Source organism: Scyliorhinus canicula, chromosome 2, assembly GCF_902713615.1.
Source record: "Scyliorhinus canicula chromosome 2, sScyCan1.1, whole genome shotgun sequence".
In the NCBI taxonomy this organism is placed as follows: Eukaryota; Metazoa; Chordata; class Chondrichthyes; order Carcharhiniformes; family Scyliorhinidae; genus Scyliorhinus; species Scyliorhinus canicula.
The window spans coordinates 73,127,115-73,149,227 of NC_052147.1; the positions used below are offsets into that span (position 1 = coordinate 73,127,115).

The 22,113-nt window shown below is 41.4% G+C and overlaps 1 protein-coding gene across 1 annotated transcript in view; it reads right to left on the minus strand.

Annotated features, from left to right (window-relative positions):
* The window catches only part of ralgapa1 (Ral GTPase activating protein catalytic subunit alpha 1), a 338,673-nt gene extending 317,367 nt beyond the window's left edge, over positions 1-21,306 (minus strand). Inside the window, 3 exon segments of the mRNA XM_038790243.1 lie at positions 3,734-3,844; positions 20,522-20,552; positions 21,301-21,306. Coding sequence (XP_038646171.1) covers positions 3,734-3,844; positions 20,522-20,552; positions 21,301-21,306 — 148 coding nt within the window.
* Between the last annotated feature and the right edge of the window lie 807 nt (positions 21,307-22,113).

The following is a 22,113-nucleotide window of genomic DNA, read 5'->3' on the forward strand; positions in this document are numbered from 1 at the left end:
GGGTGGGGGGGGGGGGGGGGGGGTAGAGTAGAGTAGGAGGGAAAATATGGCGGGTAGTACCGGTGGGAGGGGAGTGGGCTTGTGCAATATGTTACGATGGAAGTATTGAAAGTACGTGGATGTTTGCACATTTTTGCCTTTTTTGCTTCCTTTCTGATGATATCTGTAACTGTTTATAAAGCCAAAAACTACCTCAATAAAATTGTTTATTAAAAAAAAATAAACTTCCCTCAATATCCATGACAATAAATTTGCCTGCTGGTTCTTGCAAACAGCAAAATACAGCATCATAGGATACTATCTTAGTTAGAATCCCCCAAGTAAAAAAAATGATTCAACTACCTAATCTCAAACATGAATGTTGGTTGTCTCAGTACTGCACTTCACACTCCAACATACGATTTGTACAATTGGGCCAGCATTTCCAATGAGTGGAAATCAATGTCACTCTGCTCTTTTTCACTTGAACTGGAATGCAGCTGCACATTTTTCATCCAACCTTCCAACTCAGACCATGGGAGAAGTGCAGTGCAGTGAGTTCTTGAGACCTTCTGTCAAACACAGACAAAAGGAGGCCAACATCTTCTTTTAAAACACTAGCTGCCATTAAACAGTGAAGTTTAAAGCTCCCAACCATTCGGAGAATACAAGAAATGGTGACAAAGGTAAGGTGGGTGTCAAGTGGTCAGTAGGGTGGGTCGAGGGTAGTTGGGGTTCAGGAGGATAAAACCGTACAAGCACACAAATTAGAGGAGGGGATAGGCCATTCAGCCCCTTGAGCTAGCTCCACCATTCAATAAGACCATGGCTGATCTGATTGGCCTCAATTCCATATTTAGCTTATCCCTAATAAGCTTTGAAGCCCTTGTTAGTCAAAAACCTATCAAGAATATTCATTGACCCTATCTCCACATCTCTCCGGAGAAGACTTATCCAAAATTAAGGACCTCAGAAAAAATTCTTCTCATTGCTGTCTTAAATGGATAACCCCTTATTTTTAAACTGTTTCTCCGAGTTTTAGTCTCTCTCACAAGGGGGAAACTTCCTTTCACCATCCACCCTGTCAGGCCCCATCAGGATCTTGTATGTTTCAATCAGATAATATCTCAATTTTGTAAACTCCAGTGTTTACAGCCACAGCATGTCCAATCTTTCCTCTACACCACCAACCCAGGCATCAGTGAAGCAAACCTCTTGAACTGATTCTAACACGTTCATATCTTTTCTTAAATCACAAGACCAAAACTGTATGTATTATTCCAGATGTGGTCTCACCAATGCCCTGCACAACTGTAGCAAAATGTCCCTACTTTTATATTCCATTGCCCATGCAATGAACAATATTCCATTTGCCTTCCTAACCATTTGCTGTATCTGCAACTAACTTCCCTTGATTCGTGTACCAGGACATCCAGCTCACTCTGCATTCAGTGATTTGCAATCCCTCCACATTTAAATAATATGCTGTTTTTCTATTCTTCCTGCCAAAGTAAACAAATTCACATTTTCCCAAATTATACTCCAGCTGCCAATTTTTGCCCACTAACTTAAGGAGTCCTCAAAGGGACATAGGTTATTTGCTCTTCACGACTTACTTTGCTGCCTACCTTTGTGTCATCAGCAAATTTAGCAACTATACATTTGGTCCCTTCATCCAAGTCACTAAATAAATTGTAAATAGTTGAGGTCTGAGCACTGATCCCTGTGGCACGACACTTGTCACATCTTGCAAACCCAAAAATGATCCATCTGTGTCAACTCTTGTTTCCTGTTAGCTAACTAATCTTCTATTCATGCTAATACGTTACTCCCCAACCCATGTGCTCTTACTTTGTGTAGCAACCTTTGATATGACATCTTATTAAATGCATCCTGGAAATTGAAGTTTAGCACATCCACAGGTTGCCCATTGGGTAACATGGTAGCACTTTGCTTCACAGCTCCAGGGTCCCAGGTTCGATTCCTGGCTTGAGTCACTATCTGTATGGAGTCTGCACGTTTTCCTGTGTCTGCATGGCTTTCCTCCAGGTGCTCCAGTTTCCTCCTACAATTCCCGAAAGACCTGCTGTTAGGCGAATTGGACATTCTGAATTCTCCCTCTGTGTACCCAAACAAGTGCTGGAATGTGGCGACTAGGGGCTTATCACAGTAACTTCACTGCAGTGTTAACATAAGCCTACTTGAGACAATAAAGATTATTATCTTTAAAGATTACAAAGGGTCATCTGGACTCGAAACGTTAGCACTTTTCTCTCCCGACAGATGCTGCCAAACCTGCTGTGATTTTCCAGCATTTTCTATTTGGTTTCAGATTCCTGCATCTGCAGTAATTTGCTTTTATTACTATTATTATTAGTATCCACATTGCTTGCTACTTCCTCAAAGAAAACCAATAAATTAGTCAAACATGATTTCCTTTTCACAAACCATGTTGACTGCTGTATTGCACTGAGAATGTTTAATTCCCCTCCCCCAGGACCTCCTTAATAATATATTTTAGCATTTTCCTTCTGACAGTTGCTAATCTAATTGGCCTGAAGCTTCCTGCTTTCTGTCTCCCTCCTTTCTTGAACAGGAGTCACATTTGCTATTTTCCAACCAGACTAGCTAGATCTTTCCAGAATTTCAGGAATTTTGGAAAATTGAAACTAGTGCATTGAATATTTCAACAGTCATTTCCCTTAAGACTCTAGGATGAAGGCCGCAGTTCCTGGCAACGTCTCAGCTTTTAGTTCTAATAATTTTTTCAGTAATTGTTTAAGCTCCTCTCTCCTCTCACTTTCCATTCCTGATTCAGAATTATTTCTGGGATGTTATTTGCATCCTCCCCAACTTTCAGAGCCGCGGAACCCCTAGTGACCTCCCAAGTGAACCAGGGAACCCTAAACAGTCTCATGTCGACGCACTTTTTCCCCGCGAAATAGGCGCCACACGACCAGTCATAAACACTTGTGCACGACACAAACACTCTCGCACCACACCCTCTTTTCACCACTCAGATTGTAGTTGGCGGTGTCAGGATGATAGTTACCCAGGAGTTAAAGTGGTTTTAATTCTCCTAACATTTCCCAGGTAACTACTGTTTCTAAAGAGAATTAGAACAATCCAAAGTCTCAGATTGAAAATTGGAGCATTGGATGGTTCCGAAGTTGTGCAGGGTAATTGCTCACCGCAAGTTTGAACTTCCTGGGTTATTCCTGTGGAGTCTTAGCATGAGGACTTCAGGGGAGGAACACCAAACACATCTTCGGGGGTATCTCCCCACAATGCCTTCCCCCATCCCCTGCAGAGATCAGAAGTTATGGGCCATTGCATCCAGCCCACTGACAACACCAACATCTCCTCCCCCAGCTTCACTGCATTTACATTATTTTGCTGTATCCAAAACAAAACCACAAAAGCAGAGCAAAGCCAAGGTTCGCATCATAGAATTTACATTCACGTCAATTTTACTCGAATCAAATAAAAGAAACAAGGAAACAACAAGGAAAACAAATCCAAGGAATGTAGAGATTAAAATTCCATAGAAACATACAAAAACACAAAGCACTAGCAAACAGAAAAAATGAAAATGAGATATTTGGTTTAGGGACTTGGAAATAACGATCAGTCCTCATTAAGAGCAATATACAATACTCACAGACCAGTGTATCATTTTTCTTCTTACTTACCAAAAATGAGTCTTAGTCAAAATCATTTATCTTTGCAAGAATTTAAAATGTTTGATCCTTACCTTTTTGCTTTAGGCTGGCTTCAATGGTCACAAAATTTTCAAAGAAAACATAGTATATGTGTGAATATGTTTGATCAAAGAATGGCTTCAAATCATTTGCTTCAGAGTTTTCTGCAAGTAAAAGAAAAAGAATGAGGATAATCAATAGTATAATTTAGATGAGTTATGCCACGTAATAGTATGTTTTTACTTTTACAGCAAAGATATATTAATCATGCATACTTCCAATTTGGAACAACCAAAAATTACTGTACTATCTTGAAAATGTGCATTTCCAGTTCAGATTTAAGCAAAAGCTAATGCGCAAGATACAGAGACAGGAGCCCCAATTTCAAATCTCATTATTACAAATAAATGTCACAGCGGTACAAATATATTTCACATCCATTCAATATTGTAAAAACAGTCAGGGCAGTAAATCTTTCTGTATCTTTAAATCTTAAAATACTGTTTTAAAGTTGATTTGGGCAGCCAAAAAAAAGACAACAAATTTTGATTTCTGTAATAAGTATGGAGCACATTTTCATATCTGTGGTTCCTTTTGAATTTCAAGGGCATGAAAATGCACTTTTCTCCACAATTGCCCCATCGCCACAGGTCACACAAAATGGCAGCCAGGAGTGTGCATGGCTTGCCAACGCTGCTAGAACAGGCTGGCAGATAAGCTGCAGGGTAACTTTCCTTCATACTTCAATTTCCCACCCTGCAGCGAGTATGTGATATTTGTACAATGCCTCCAGTATTAAAGGCCATGAAATCATAAACATTTTATTCAAATTAAAGCAAGAAATTAACACTAAATAACACATCATGGACGAATTAAAAAAGGGTCAAATTGAAACAAATAAAAAAATTAATAAATATGGTGCGAATGACAAGAGAGTATGAAAGGTTTAGGAATTAAGTCAAAAATTAGGAAAAAGTTAAAGGGAGGGCCTTTATTGCACATGTAAACAGATTAGAAAAGGGATTTATAAATATAACGCAGTTTCAAACTCAGTATCGACTCAAACATGGGAGCAACTAGCTAAACAGCAAAATAATAGTAACAGAATAGAATTAGAACAACAGTTAAATATGAACATACACGGCACGGGGGCGCAGTGGTTAGCATTGCAGCCTCACAGCACTGAGGACCATTGATCCCAGTCCAGGGTCACTGTCCATGTGGAGTTTGCACATTCTCTGTGTCTGCATGGGTCTCACCCCCGCAACTCAAAATGGTGTTTGCAGACCATTGCTTGCAGTAAACTACCCAGCCTTCAGGAGAACAGCAACCACACCACACAACCCTGCCATGGCAACTTCTGCAAGACGTGCCAATCATTGACATGGGTATCACCATTACACGCGAGAACACCACCCATCAGGTACTCGGTACATACTCGTGCGACTTGGCCAATGTTGTCTACCTCATACGCTGCAGGAAAGGATGTCCCGGGGCGTGATACATTGGCAAGACCATGCAGACGCTGCAACAACGGATGAACGGCCATCGCGCGACAAACGCCAGGCAGGAATGTTCCTTTCTACTCGGTGAACACTTCAGCAGTCAAGGGCATTCAGCCTCTGATCTTCGAATAAGCGTTCTCCAAGGTGGCCTTCAGGACGCGAGACAACGTAGAATCGCCGAGCAGAAACTGATCGCCAAGTTCCGCACACGAGTACGGCCTCAACCGGGACTTTGTATTCATGTCTCATTATATTCAACCCCACCATCTGGCCTGGGCTTGCGAAATCCTGCCAACTGCCCTGGCTTGAGACAATTCACACCTCTTTAACCTGTGATTATCCCTTTCACCAGTCGTTCCGTCTGGAACTTCAAAGACTTAATTACCTGCAAAGACTCATATTCAAAGTATCATCTTGCATCATTGACTTTTGTCTATATATGCGTTTCTGGAACCCCCTTCATTCACCTGGAAGAAGGAGCTGTGCTCCGAAAGCTAGCGATTCGAAACAAACCTGTTGGATTTTAACCTGGTGTTGTAAGACTTCTTATTGTGCCCACCCCAGTCTAACGCCGCCATCTGCACATCAAAGGAACAAAGCTGAGGATTCCTGCATGCTGATGCACTTCATATTCAGAACTCTGCCCTGCCAATAGATACCCAATATTCATCGAAGGCAGTGGAGGTGGATGCTGTTTAGCTGCTTTTCTTGGCTTGCACAAGTTATCCATACTTCACTACTGTAAAGTAGGGTGGTGAGAACACAAGCCTGGTGCACACAAAGCTTTGTATTTTTAGCGAGTTCGCTGGTGGCCCACATTCACCTTCTAAATGTTGATATGGCAGCTGCTGCCTGAGCAATCGTGATGCTGATTTTGGCATCAAGGGACAGGTGATTGCTGATCCAAGGTATGTGAAGCTGTCAATGATCTCCTGAGTGAGGCTGTCAATCTTGTTGGAATGTGGAATCTCTACCTTCTGGCCCATAACTCATGTGGATTGTCAGCCTAAACTACTTGCAGGCCTGAGAGACCTGATCTACAAAATACCTCAAATGAACTTCTAACGTAGACGTTATGCACTTTGGTCTTGGTGTACCATCTTGCCAAGTTGCAGTCAACTCTGGTATGCAGGTAAAACCCTCCTTGGAATCACCAAATAGAAAAAAGGAACTTTACAATACAAAGACCACGCGAGTTCCATGGTCCAAAATCAGAGTCCAGTGAAGAATTATTTTGCTCAGGCGTTAAGACTTCAGCTGGAAAGTCATTGTCCTCACTTTTCAGTTGGTGTTGATCCCGCAAGATGAAGTATGGAATGCAGAAATTGAGTTAAAATGGTTTGAACTCTCCAGCAGAACTGGATCCGTCTTATGAACAGACGATAGAATAAACATTCCAGTTTTCTTTCCAGTAAATCAGGAGACAAAAGAGAAAGTTGGTGTAATTACAAATCACTAGGGAAGCAGTACTGAGCAAACTGATGGAGCTACAGGCTAACAAGTCTCTGGGTCATGAAGAACGTCATCTTCAGGTCTCAAGAGAGATGGCTAGTGAGATAGATGATGCATTGATGTTAGTTTTCAAAAGTCCCTTAATTCTGGAAATGTTCAATCAGACTGGAAAGTAGCAAATATAACCATTCTTCAACAAAGGAGGGAGGCAGAAAATAGGAAACAGTTAGCTTGACGTCAGTCGAGGTTATAGCTGGGTACTTAGAAAAACTCAAAAAGGTAATCAGGAAGAGTCAGCATGGCTTTGTGAAAGGGTAATCATATTTAAACAATTTATAAGGGCAGCACGGTGGTGCAGCGGTAGCACTGAGCCTCATGGCGTCGAGGTCCCAGGTTCAATCCCGGCTCTGGGTCACTGTCCGTGTGGAGTTTGCACATTCTCCCCATGTTTGCGTGGGTTTCGCCTCCACAACCCAAAAGATGTGCAGGGTAGGTGAATTGGCCACGCTAAATTGCCCCTAATTGGAAAAATGAATTGGGTACTCTAACATTTATTTTAAAAATATTTAAACAATTTATTCGGGCTTTGTTGAAGTAACATGTTCTGTGGATAAAGGAGAGCCTGTAGACATACTTACTTGGATTTCCAGAAGGCATTTGATAAGGTGCCACATCAAAGGTTATTGCGGAAGATAAAAGTTAATGTGTTGAGTTTGCATGGATAGAAAATTGGCGAGCTGGCAAAAAACAGAGAATGCATGGGGTCTTTGTCCGATTGACGGGATGTGATGAGTGGAGTCCCCGCAGGGGTCTGCGCTGAGTGTCTCCCATTTACATTTTACATCAATGACTTAGATGAGATGAGTGATGGCATGATAGCTAAATTTACAGACAAGAGAAAGTTGAGCAGGAAAGTATGATGTGAAGACAAATGGGGCTAGTTTAGCACACTGGGCTAAATCGCTGGCTTTTAAAGCAGACCAAGGCAGGCCAGCAGCACGGTTCAATTCCCGTACAAGCCTTCCCGAACAGGCGCCGGAATGTGGCGACTAGGGGCTTTTCACAGTAATTTCATTGAAGCCTACTCGTGACAATAAGCGATTTTCATTTTTCATTTCATTTTTTTCAAATTAGTTTTTTTATAGATGGATATAGATTGATTTGTCGATAGGTTTGAGTGAGTGGGCAAAACATCTGGCAGATGGAGTGTAATATTGAAAAGTGTGACGTTGTTCACTTTTGCAAAAAGAATGAAACAAGAGTATTACTTAAATGGAGAATGGTTTCAGAATTCTGAGGTACAGAGGGATCTTGGTATTCTTGTGCATGAGCCTGTGCATGAGCCACAAAATTAGTATGCATTTACAGTATGTAATCAATAAGGCTAAGGGGATGCTATCATTTGTTACGAGAGGAATTTAACATAAAAGTAAGGATATTATGCTTAGTTATACTGGGCATTGGTAAGACCACATCTTGAATAAGTGTGCAGTTTTGCTCCCCTTATTTAAGGAATGATGTAAATGTGTTGGAGGCTTTTGAGAGGATATCAGGAATTAGTGGGTTGATTTCTGGGTAGTTTAGAAGACCGAGGGGTGACTTGATTGAAGTATTTATGATCCTGAATGTTCTTGACAAGGTAGGCATGAAAAGGAGGTTTCCTCTTGTGGGAGAGACCAGAGGGGGCACAGTTTTAAAATTTGGGGTTGCCCTTAGAGAAACCAATTATCATCTCTGACGTGTGGGAGGGTTTTGGAACTTTGGAACACTGCCTCAGAAAGGAGTGGGGTCATGAATATTTTTTAGGGCAGAGGTAGATTCATTCTTTTGCTTAACAAGAATTTAAAGTTGTCAGGTGCAGGCTCATAGGGCCAAGTGGCATACTTGTTCCTGTATTTTATGTTCGTAGAGCCAGGCGAGATGGCAAGTTGTGTTAAATTAGGAGAAGCCTGCTTCTTGGCTCAGCAGTTCAATGTAAAGAACAGCAGGCTGGCTGTGAAGCTCAAAGATGCAACGTTAAAGTAGATGAAAAGGGCAGAAACTTGGGTCATGTGACCTCATCTGTTAGTGGTTAACTGCAGCTTAACAACCAGTTTCCATGCCTCTGGGCAAAATTCTATAATTTCTCCTTAGAAGAGAGGAGATAGTTAACAGAATTTATTCTGGCATAATGAGGTTCAATTTCCTTCTTGTGTGATACTTCAGGATGGGGGAATCAGTTTGTCTGCACTTCCTAAACTAACGGGGCTGGTTTAGCAAGGGCTAAAGAGCTGGCTTTTAAAGCAGACCAAGGCAGGCCAGCAGCACGGTTCAATTCCCGTACCAGCCTCCCCCGACAGGCGACTAGGGGCTTTTCACAGTACTTCATTTGAAGCCTACTTGTGACAATAAGCAATTTTCATTTCATTTTCTCTGCTTTTGTCGATGACAAAGGGATTTGTGCAATCAAGTCTGAAATTCCAGAAGTTGAGAAAATAATTGTTTTCTTCTTGAAACTCTTGGGAACAGCTCCCTGATAAAGAGCCAGCCCTGGGGACTTATAGTAGCCTTCTTAATATTCTTTGTTCAACAGAAAAAGTCCAGATTTTAAACGAGATGCAACAAAGGTATAGCATTGGGTTTCTTTTCAAATAGGGGGAACCCAACATACCTATTCAAAAAGGTCTTGATTTTAAAATCTTGTTTCAAATCCTCCAATGCCATGTTTCAAAAATACACCTTTTAAAATTTTTTTGGGAATTTGTCTAGTTACAAATACAAGTGCAAGTCAATCACAGCTTTCAGTATACATTCAGCTTATTTTTAAGAGTTCGATAATATTTCCTTCATCCTCTTTCATAATAGGAAGCACAACCAGAGTTTCAAAAAACAGAATTAATAAAGAACAAAGAACAGTACAGCACAGCAAAAGGCCCTTCAGCCCTCCAAGCCTGCACAGATCATGATGCCTGTCTAAACTAAATGACAGAACCCTTAGGAATACTGCCAGGTAGAGTGATCTGGGCGTACAGGTCCACAGATTACTGAAAGTGGCAACGCAGGTGAATAAAATAGTCAAGAAGGCATATCACTTCTGCACTTCCACGGTCCATATCCCTCTATTCAAATGCTCTTCATGTATTCGACAAGATGCCTCTTAAACGTTTCTATTCTATCTGCTTCTACCACCTCTCCCGGCAGCACGTTCCAGGCACTCAGCACCCTCTGCAAAAACATTTGCCTCGCACATCTCCTCTAAAACATCCCCCTTGCACCTTAAACCTATGCCCCCCATGTAATTTACATTTCCCACCCTGGGAAAAAGCACCTGGCGATCCACTCGGTCTGTTGCACTCAGAATTTTATAAACCTCTATCAGGTCGCCCATTGTTCCAGTGAAAACAATCCGAGTTTATCCAACCTCTCATTATAGGGAATACCATCCCGACCAGGCAACATCCTGTTAAACCTGTACTCTCTCTAAAGCATTCACATTCGTCTGGTATTGTGGCGATCAGAATGGTACGCAATATTCAAAATGTAACCCAAGGTTCGGCACAGCTGCAGCATGATTTTCCAATGCCCCGACTGATGATATGCCTTCTTGACTATTTTATTCACCTGCGTTGCCACTTTCAGTAATCTGTGGACCTGTACGCCCAGATCACTCTACCTGGCAGTATTCCTAAGGGTTCTGTCATTTATTATACAATTCCCATCTGTATTAGAACTTCCAAAGTGCATTGTCTCACATTTGTCTGGATTAAACTTCATCGGCCATTTCTCCACCCAAGTCTCCAACAGATCTATATCCTGCTGTATCCTCGGACAAACCTCTTCACTATCTGCAACTCTATCAATCTTTGTGTCGTCCGCAAACTTACTAATCAGACCAGCTACATTTCCCTATACATACTGCGAACAAAGGTCCCTGCACAATACCACGAGTCACAGCCTTGCATTCAGAAAAGCACCCTTCCATCACTTCCCTCAGTCTTCTATGACCGAGCCAGTTAAGTATCCATCTTGCCAGCTCACCTCTGATGATCCCGTGTGACTTCACCTTTTGTACCAGTCTGCCATGAGCGAAGTTGTCAAAGGCTTTACTGAACAAAGAACAATACAGCACAGGAACAGGCCCTTCGGCCCTCCAAGTTTGCGTCCACCATAGTACCTGCCTAAACTAAAAGCGTATGCTGACTCACGGAGTCCCTATCCTTCCATTCACACCCTATTCATATATTTATCTAGATGCCCCTTAAATGACACTATCGTACCTGCTCCCACTCACCTCCCCAGACAGCGCGGTCCATATATTTACCACCCTCTGTGTAAAAATCTTGCCTCTCACATTCTAGACTTTTCTCCATGCACATTAAACCTATGTCTCCTAGTACTTAACTATCCTACCCTAGGAAAGTGCATCTGACTATTAACTCTGTCCTTACCACACAATCTTGTAGACCTCTATCAGGTCCATGGAGTCCATATAGACAACACTTACTGTCCATCCTTCATCAATCATCTTTGTCACTTCCTCAAACAACACGATCAAGTTAGTGAAACACGACCTCGCCTCCTAAAACAAAAACATGCTGTCTCGCTAACAAGTCAATTTGTTTCCAAATGTTAGTAAATCCTGCCACTGAGAATCTTTTCCAATAATCTCCCTACCACTAATGGAAAGGTCATCAGCCGCTAATTTCTTGGATTATCCCTGCTACCCTTCATATACAAAGGAACAATATTGGTTATTCTTCCGGCCTCTGGGACCTCACCTGTAACCAACATGGATACAAAGGTTTCTATCAAAGCCCCAGTAATTTCCTCCCTTGCCTCCCTCAGTATTCTGGGGTAGATCTCATCAGGCCCTGGGGACGTTTGCTTTTTAAAATGCCGAACACCTCCTCGTTTTGATATTGACACGACCTAGAATATCTACACACCCTTCCCTAGGTTCATCCATTCATTTTGATACTGATGTAAAGCACCTCACCCATTTCCTTTGGCTTCACGCACAGATTCCCTTCTCTGTCTTTAAGTGGGCCAACCTGTTCCCTGGCTACCCTCTTGATCTTTATATACGTATAAAATGTCTTGGGATTCTCCTTAATCTGGTTTGCCAACGACTTTCATGACACCTTTTAGCTCTCCTGACTCCTTGCTTAAGTTTCTTCCTACTTTCTTTATATTCTTCAAGGGCTTTGATTTGATTTGATTTATTGGCACATGTACCGAAGTACAGTGAAAAGTATTTTTCTGCGACCAAGGAACTTACACAGTACATACATAGTAGACACAAGAATAATCAACAGGGAACATTGACAAATGGTACATCGACAAAACAGTAATTTGGTTACAGTGTGGAACAAGGGGGCAAACAAAGCAAATACATAAGCAAGAGCAGCATAAGGAGTCGTGAATAATGTGCTTACAGGGAACAGATCAGTCCGAGGGGAAGTCGTTGAGGAGTCTTGTAGCTGTGAGTAAGAAGCTGTTCCTATGACTGGATGTGCGAGTCTTCAGGCTTCTGAACCGGATGGGATGCTCTCTATCGCACATCTGTAGAAGTTTGTGAGAGTCGATGCAGACATACCAAATTTCATTAGCTTCCGCAGGAAGTAGAGACATTGTTGGGCTTTCTTGACTGTTGCATCAACAGGAGTGGACCAGGACAGACTGTTGGTGATGGTGACCCCCAGGAACTTAAAGCTATTGACCATCTCCACTTCTGAGCCATTTTTGCTGACAGGAGTGTGTATCGTACTGCGCTTCCTGAAGTTGATGATCAGTTCCTTGGTCTTTCCAACATTTAGAGAGGTTGTTTTCGGTGCACCATGCAACCAAGTGATTTATCTCCCTCCTGGAGTCTGATTCTTCGTTGTTTGAGATGCTTTGTCTGTTCTCAGCCTTCTGGACTTACAAATGATTCCTTTCTCTTTTTGACTAGGCTCACATTATCACTCATTATCCAAGGTTCCTAAAACTTGCCATACTTATCATTCATCTTCACAGGTACATGCCGGTCCTCAATTCGAATCAACTGAAGTTTGCAAGACTCCCACATGTCAGATGTTGACTTACCATGATAGTCATTAAACATGCCAGAGAGGTTAGGACTCACCATTCATGTGCAAGCATTCTGTTTTAAAATTGCAACGCAAGTCCTAGTTATTACCAAACAATCCTTCTGCCACCAAAGCTTCATTTTGTACCAGTGTGGAATCTCATTCCTCCACATTCCAATTATTGTTGTGGACTTTTAACAATTACTTTCTATTTATTTTTTATCATCTCTCTCTCATAGCCATCTTTCTTTCCCTCTCTATTTTGCATTCTATACAAGAACTTACATTGAATTACTCTATTGGATTAGTTAAGGAGACACATCATTCCTTGCTGTTCTTGTACAGGTTCCAGACTCCTTGTATCAGGCATCATGTTGCTTTGATTCCAACAATCTCAATTTCCTGTGCAAAAATGTTTGTGTAATGAATGGATGACTGGCATTGCTTGTTGCCACTTACCACAAAACTTAGGCTATTTTTACTGATCTTCCACCCTTCCCCATGCTCTTAAAGCATGTAAGCTAAGCATTAAGTCTACTTAAGAACACAAAAGACACATATTAAAAAAGGGTTAATGAGTTCACTAGCCCTAATAATAAAAATAAGAACTACAGTAGGCTATCTGCTTCGAAGACTTCACTGTTAGAGATGCACCTCTTTGAGGTGACTGCACCACTAATGCTAAAGTTTTTAAGGAACCAACAGAAGTCAACTGTACATTTAGTACTAGTGGTGTAAACCATCATACGTCATAAATGCTTGAGTTACAGTTTAGCTCAAGTTTGACTCAGTGGAGAAAACCATAAATCTATGAAAAATATTGCTAAGGTGCAGCATATAAATGATGATGCAGATGGGGCCAAGAGGAGATTTTTTGAAAAATGTATTCATGGGGTGCAAAAGTCGCTGGCAAGACCAGATTTGTTGCTCAGCCCCGATTGCCCTCAAGAAAAAGTAATAGCTGCTTTCTTGAACCACTGCAATCTGTATAAATCAAGTGCACCCACAGTGCTTTTCCAAGTCAAGGTGGTCTGTGACTTGGAGGGGAACTTTGGTGGCTGTCTTCCCTTCAGCTGTAGCCCTTATTCTCAGGATAGAGGTCACAGGAGGTGATTGGCAAGTGCTGACGAAGAAATCTTGACAAGTTGCTGCGATCTTGTAGACACTCCTATGTATCAGTAATAGAAGGAGTGCAGATCAGGCAGGCTGCTTTATTCTTGATAGTGTCAAGCTTCTTGAGATTTGCCGGAACTGAACTCATCCAGGCAACTCATCACCCTTCTCATGTACCTTGTAGATGGCGGTCGGGCTCTGGAGTAAGGAGGCGAGTTACTCATTGCAGAATTTCCAATCTCTAACCTGTCTTTGTAGCCACAGTATTCATATGGCTGGCCCAGCAAAGTTTTTGGTCAATGGTAACCACAGGAATGTTAACAGTGGGGATCGGGCAATGGCCCGGGCTGAGATAATTGGACCCCAATCACAACAATCTTTCTTTATGTGAGGGAGACTTAAAACTGAACAGGTTAGAAAGTAAAAAAATAAACTTTGATTGATGTGCCTTGGCATTTGATAGGAGAGAGTGGAACCAAGCAAGAATAGTTCTCCTTGTCTGGGTAATGTAGAAGAGGAATGGAAAGATTGAGTGGTTGGCAGCAATAACTATTGCAGGTAGATCAAGTAAAATGAGGAGAGGAAACATACAAAAATCACATTCACATAGAATGCCATTTGTGTTGGTGATACAGTGAGCTAAATTGTTTCAAGTTACAACATATTCACTCCCAATCTAAATACTTGTTATTTTAAAAGATATGCGTGACAGGAACCAAGTAAATAGTCTCTTCCTTAAATCTTATCAGACTAACTTAAGACAGCAAACAGAAAATAATCAAACCATAACTGGCTAGAGCCAGCCGGTTATATACCGAGAATTACATAAAAATTGGAACTGATTTGTAGTCAAAATAAATCCTGGTGATCACTTTTTGTGCTATACAATCTTTTAAGAGTTAAATACTTAATGTTTCCATCAATTAAGAGAAGTTTAAATTTTTTTTTGTATTTCTGTATTTGGTGTACAGTTATGGCAAACAGCTCATTTTTAAGTGCAGGACCTACTTGGAATGCTGTTTGTGTGCCTTTCCAGATGTTTAGTGGCTTGTGCCTTTCCAGACATTTAGTGTCTTAGATTCCCTGTACTCACAGCAGTACACACTTCTATCATGCGGGATCTTAAAATGTAATTCACCTCCTTACTTAGTTACACCTTCAGATTGACTAGATATGTTGAAAAAATGTGGGCTTGCAACTTAAAAGCTGTTAAAGTAAACATTGACAAAGAGGAAAACTTGTCACCATGGCCTTCCCAACAGATATATATGTTGCTTAGTGCACAAGATCAGTCAAAGTTAGCTAACTTATACAGTGTCAGAGGAGCTCTCTGGACATTTTAGTCAAGGCCTTTGCTGATATCAAATGCTTCAACAGGAATTTGACACACAGGGCCACTGGCATGAATACCTATCCTGCAACAATAAGATTGAAACTTTACAAAGTATTACAAATATTTATAACACAAAGATTTGGCCCAAAAGATCCATGGCAGATTTTATGCTCTACACGAGTCTCCTACAACCCTTTTTCAAAATCTAACCCCATCAACATATCCTTATTTTCTTTTCTTTGTCAGGTGCTTATTGGTTTTCCCTTGAATCCATCCATGCAATTCACCTCAATTATTTATTGTGGTAACAAATTCGACATTCTAACCATTCTCTGGGTAAAAAGGTTCTTCTAAAATCCCTATTAGATATATTAACCTGTATCTTATGTACCGACAGTAGTTGGTCTTGCGCACAAGAGGAACAGATGGACAGTGAGCATGTATAAGCCAGTGACAGAGTGAGCCATATTAATAGAAAAATCAACCAAATCACACTAAGAAAAATGTCAGAACAGCACTTCTAGCTTTAGCTGACATGATCAAGCAGATGCAAGAGGAGCCAAATAGCCAGGTGCATTTTTAAATGACAGGAGAGAGAGAGAATGAAACAATGAGGAGGCGGAGAAAGGAAAAAAGTGATTGAACTCAAAAGCATGTTTTTAAAAACTATGAACTTTGGGGTCAATTTCCACATCATTGCAAGGAATTGTTAAGACCCCTTGGGCTAATACAAAGTCAATTCCAGCCTCCCTTGACCCAGAGTCACAACCCAATTGAAATTAATAATTTTTTCTTAGAAAAACACCCAAAGTATTTGGCCCATAGCTGCCTAATATCTAAATTTGTAAATTTAAACACAATTAAGTTTAATAACAATAACTGCAATCAAATATGAATCAAATACAACAGGTACATACAAACGGAGGAATTAAAAGGAAGGGCCCTTAAATTATTACATTATTTTATCTTGTGATAAAAGTTCTTGTGCAACGTTTTAAGCTTGTTTTTACAAGTCAATGAAATGGTCTGGGATATACTGGAGTGTTCTAGTGCCATTGTTGTATTTTTAATCTCTTCCACTCTAATATCAGTTGACAATCAAGGATGTATTCCAAAGTTACCCTATTTGAAAGCCAAGCATTACAGAAAGAAATATCAATAAGTGCGTTTTGGGGACAGAAGCATATGCATTCGTAAATGATAGTATATGAAGGCTGTGGTAACATTGAGTGCAGGAAGTATCATTTTAGGGCAGTCAATCAACAAGAAAAAACACACACTTCTTCAATCAGTCCAGTTATCCAAAACTTACCCTTTGCATTTCAAGTTACAGTTTCTTGCACACCAAAAGGAGGATGGCCAAACCACAATACAGTATAGGTACAACAAATGTAAAGTGTTAATATAGTCAAGCTCTCCAATGCCCCTCACAGGAATGTAATACACAAAAAGAACCAAAGAGAACAGGCGACCAAACGATTGGTCAAAAAGGAGGCTTTGAATAACCATCAGATGAGGGGTGCAGAACATTATGGAAGAAATTTTAGAACATAAGGCACAGACAGCTAAAGGCATGGCCACCAAGATGGGAAGTCGGAGTTGGAAGAACAGAATTCCCGATGTCCATGTGGGTTGGATGAGTTTACAGAGTTAGGGAGCGGTGAGACTTTCAGTTATTTGAATCATGAATGAACATTTTCAGATTGTAGAAAATTATGCAGTGGGGGTTGGCATTACAACCATATATTTCCTTATTACATATAAATAACCTGGACTTGATATGGGAAGTATCATTTCAAAGGTTGCTGATGATACAAAACATGGTAGAATAGTAAATTCTGAGCAGGATAGTAACAGATGTTAGGAGGACATGGACAGGTTAAATCTCCAGACACATAGCAGTTGCAATTTATTGCAGATAAATGTGAAGTGCTGCACTTTGGGAGAAATATCATGTCAGTATAATCCAAATAGCATTATGTTGCAGGGGAGTGGATGGCTCTGGAACTGCATATTCACAAATCCTTGAAGGTGGCAGGGTAAGTTGATAAGGCAGCTAAGATAGCGTTTCGGATATATGGCTTAATAAGGAAATGCTAAACTTCCACATATTATTGGCACCACACTTTAGGAAGGCCTTGGTGAGAATATCAATGAGCTATAACAAGCATGAGAGATTTCAGTATTTCACTTATTTCAAATTAGAGATGCATAGAATTCCTACAGTACCATGCAGCCCATTGAGTCTGCACCAACTCTATGAAAGAGCACCCCACTCCTCCCCTATCCCTGCAACCCCGTAACCCACCTAACCTGTACATCTTTGGACACTAAAGGGCAATTTAGCATGGCCAATCAATTTAACCTGCCCATTTTTGGACTGTGGGAGGAAACCGGAGCGCCCGGAGGAAACCCACGCAGACACGGAGAGAGAGAGAATGTGCAAACTCCACACAGTCACCCAAGGCCAGAACTGAACCCGGGTCCCTGGCACTGCTGATCACTGTGCCACCTCTGGGATTATTATTCTTTTGAGCACAGGAAGGTTAAAGGAAGAAAGGGAAGACTGTGGAGATTATCAAAATTATGAAGGATTTTGATAGAGCAAGTAGGGAGAAACTGATTCCTCTGCCAAATCCATCCATAAGAAGTCAGTTTTAAAATAATTGGCAAAAGAACTAGAGGTGAAACAAGGAGAAATTATTTCAGAGTTGTTAGGGTCTGAAACACAGTACGTGAAAGGACGATGGCATCCAATTCCATAAGGACTTTCCAAAAAATGCAATTGGGCATATATTTGATGAGAACTAATTTGCAAGGTTGTGGGACAAGCTTTAGGACTGAAACAGACAGTTCTTTCAAAGAGCTGGCACAACGGGCTGATGGTTCACCTTCCAGACTGTAACATACTACGTTTACTAACTGCAATATTGTCAGATTGACATAACTGAAATTAAATTGAAGTTCCATTAATGTTTTCAAAATATAATGAGTATGGACAATATGAATAAATAAAACAAATTGGCATTCAAATAGCATTTTTCAGCTCGGGATCTCACAACCAACATGGAAACGTAGAGATAGTTGTATGGTATGAACTGCCAGCAGACAATTTGCACACTGTTAGGTCCACAAACAATAAAATAACAATTAACAGATAATCTGTTTTATTAAATTTGATCAAAGGATAAAGGCCATCTTAGTATGCTAATGAGTTGGCACTTCGTTAAAAAATGAGAAAATTACACCCAATAGCTGAGAAAATATTGAAATGGTCTGGCTATCTATTGCAGACAGCGAGAGGAATTTTGGGCGGCACAGTGATTAATACTGCTACCTCACAGCTCCAGGGGCCCAGGTTCAATTCCAGCCTCAGGTGACTGTGGAGTTTGCACTTTCTTCCCATGTCTGCGTCGGTTTCCACCGGATGCTCCACTTTCCTTCCAGTCCAAAGATGGGCAGGTTAGGTGGATTGGCCATATTAAATTGCCCCTTAGTGTCCAAAAGGTTGGGTGGGGGCTTAAGTAGGGTGCTCCAAACGTTGGTGCAGGCTCAATGGGCTGAATGGCCTCCTTCTGTGCTGTAGATTCTATGAACACACCAGGGTGAACACCTCATCTCTTCAAAATAATGCCATATAATCTTTTACATCCACCTTTAAAATGAGGATAGGGCTCAGTTGTGTATTTTTTCTAAAGGACTGGACCTCTTAACAGTACAGCACTCCCTTTGCATTGGACTGAAGTATTTTGGACTTGAGTTTACAACAGTGTTGTGCAAAGGTGAATGTGCTACCACTGAGCCACATTTTAAGCATACAAAGCAAATGCAGCAATGTGTTTCAACGGTATAAGGGAAATTAAACAAGCTCAGCTCTTCTCCTCATAAAAGACTAGTACCTAGGCTGCAAGTACATTGCCCAGTTGGAACTTCAATTCTCCTGAAGACAAAGCACAGGGCTACTGGGTCAGTAAGTCTACAACACTAGACTCTACCTGTCAATGTAGAAAATTGCTAGTCCTGTCCCCAAGAAACAATTTGCCCTCTCAAAAGAGAGATCAAGAGACGGTGATTGTTGCAAATCAATATTCTTAGTCCTGTGACATTGCTGCATGAGTTTCTCAGGAGCCAACATCTTCAGTTGCATCATCAATGGCCATCACAAGGTCAGAAGTGAGGATGTTCGCTCATTTTGCATGGTGTTCAGCACCATGTGACTCCTCAGATATTGAAGTATCCTTGTCCACATGCAGTAGTACCTGGACAATATCCAGGCTTTGGCTGATAGATGGCACGTTACATTTGTGTCACACAAGTGCCAGGCAACAATGACCACCCCCAACAAGAGGGAATCTTACCACCTTCCCTCAACATGTAATTGCATTACCATCGCTGAAGCCCCCCAGTCAACATTCAAAGTGTTACCACTGACCAGAAACGGAACTAAATATACACGTACAGGTCAAAGGATGGGAATTGTGCGGTGAGTAACTCATCTTCTCACTCCTCAAAACCTGTCCACCATCTCACAAGGCACGACTGGCACAGTGGTTAGCACTGCTTCCTCATGGCACCAGACCCCAGGGTTTGATTCCAGCCTTGGCTGACTGTGTGTGTGGGACTTCCCAGTGTTTGCGTGAGTTTGCTCCAGGTGCTCCAGTTTTATCCCACAGTCCAAAGATGCGCAGGTTAGGGGATTGACCAGGCTAAATTGCCGCTTGGTGTCCAGGGATGTGCAGGTTAGGTTACAGGCATAGGCTGGGGTGGATGGGGGAGTGGACCTGGGTAGAGTGTTCTTTCGGAGGGTCATGCAGACTCGATGGGCCGAATGGCCTCCTCTGCACTGCTGTAGAGATTCTATAATTCAGAAGTGTAATGGAATATTCTCTACTTGTCTGGATGAGTGCAGCTCCAACAATACTCAAGATGCTTAACGCCACCCAGGACAAACCAGCCCACATTGGCACCCTATCCAGCACCAACGTAGTGACAGGTTGGTTCACCATCTACAAGATTCACTGCAGCAACTCACCAAGGCTCCTTCAGCAGCACCTTCCAAACCCATGATCTTCAGCACTGAGAAGGACATGGGCAGCAGATGCATGGGAACACCACTACCTGCAAGTGTCCCTTCAAATTACATACCATCTTCACTTTGGAACTATAATCAATGTTCCTTCATTGTTGCTGGGTCAACATCTTGTAACTCCCTTCTGAACATCGCTGTATGTGCTTCTACAACATATGGACTGCAGCGATTCAAAAAGGTGGCTCATCACAACCTTTTCAACGGCAATTAGGGATGAACAATAAACGCTGGCCTAGCCAGAGGCACAGACATCTAATGAATAAAAATTCAACTTAAATGTTTGGTTCATTAAAAAGTCTCACCCTGTTTCGCTGGAGTCTGGTCAGGCACGAACTCTTGAAGTTACATCACAAATTGTGAATACTGTTGGCATGGAAGGACTCAAGGCCCCAGAAGACCGAAGTATGGCTATCGGACATGGCGAGCTTTCTTGGTCTAGAGAAAGGTAAGTTCCCCTTGAGAGGTTCACTATCGGGGTTCGCCCGGAGGTGGCAGCCATTCATTGACTTCTTCGTGGAGAATTAATCGTCGGGGGGAGGGGGGGATGGGCCTAGAGTAGAGTAGGGGGTGGTTTAGGCAGGTCCTTGCGAGAATGGAGTTGTGGTTTGTACTATGCATTATTTGCTTTTCTTTTTGTACAGTACTATACAATGTCATTGTTTTATATGCCAAAAATACCTCAATAAAATTGTTCATTAAAAAAAGTTACATCACAAATTCTAACAATGTAGCTGAAAATTCTTTGCAACAATATTATAGTGGTACTGTTAATGCACCTCGAGTTAAACACACATTGGCACTAGAATGAAGAGAATCAAAACATGTAGCCTAACTTGAAAGTAAAAGGTAATGTGAAGGCACCAAAATAGAAACTTAAAGTAAAAGCAACAAATCGGCGATTGTGGAGAAGGTACGGAGCTGGGTCAGAGGATTGACTCCCAGTAGGTCAGAATGGAGGAGAGTTTGTGTAGGGGTGTAAGGATTGAAGGCGTGAGCAACAGTGCTGCTCCCGGCGGCCCTGGGGAAATACTCAAGGAGTCCGGTAGTAATAGCTTCGTTGAGAATTTGGAGGCAGTTTTGCCTGCATTTAGGTTGGGGGCAAGGTCAAGGGAAATGCCGATTCGGGGGAACCAATGATTTGAGCCAGGGAATAGGATGGAAATTTTCAGATCTGGGAGGAGAAAGGAATTAGGACACAAAAAGATTTGTTTCTTGGGGGTCGGTTTGCGGGATTTAAGGAGTTGGGAGCGAAGTATGGGCTGGAGTAGGAGGAATAAACCATTTCAGTAATTCCTTAGGAATTACGTATCTTCTATTTCACCAGATAGCCTGCAACAGTCAAAATAATGTAGGAAACATGTGTAGGGCTGTTCAGGAAAGCGCTGAGTGGGCATAATTTGACAGCTCTCAATAAAATAAATGGCTTCTTCCTGTCTGCTAGCCACTACAGTTCCTTGAAGTAAGTGTGAAAATCAAGTTGTCCTATTTTCAAATCAGAACAAATGTAGTTAGGAATTTGGAATGGTCCAGGAAAGTTGTTAGAAAGGCTGAAGCATTTTTTAAAGAAAAAATAATTATAACAATATAAAAGGGTTATAATACTCAATTGTGAGCTTAAAAAACATTCGATCAGTTGAAGTAAGAAATGATCAGTCATCATCCTTCCTGACCATCATCCTTATAATGCAGGAAATCACAATTTATAGTTCTATAAACCAATATAGTTTTGCTGCAGAATCTGAGTCTGTCCAATATTCCCCAAGCAAAACGCTCACATATCTATTCTAATATATGCTGCATTATCTTCAAGTAACAAATGCACACAAGAAATATAATGAAGACAACCAGAATTAAGTTTAAAAGGCAAATGACAGAGTTAGAAAGGCGCTACTAC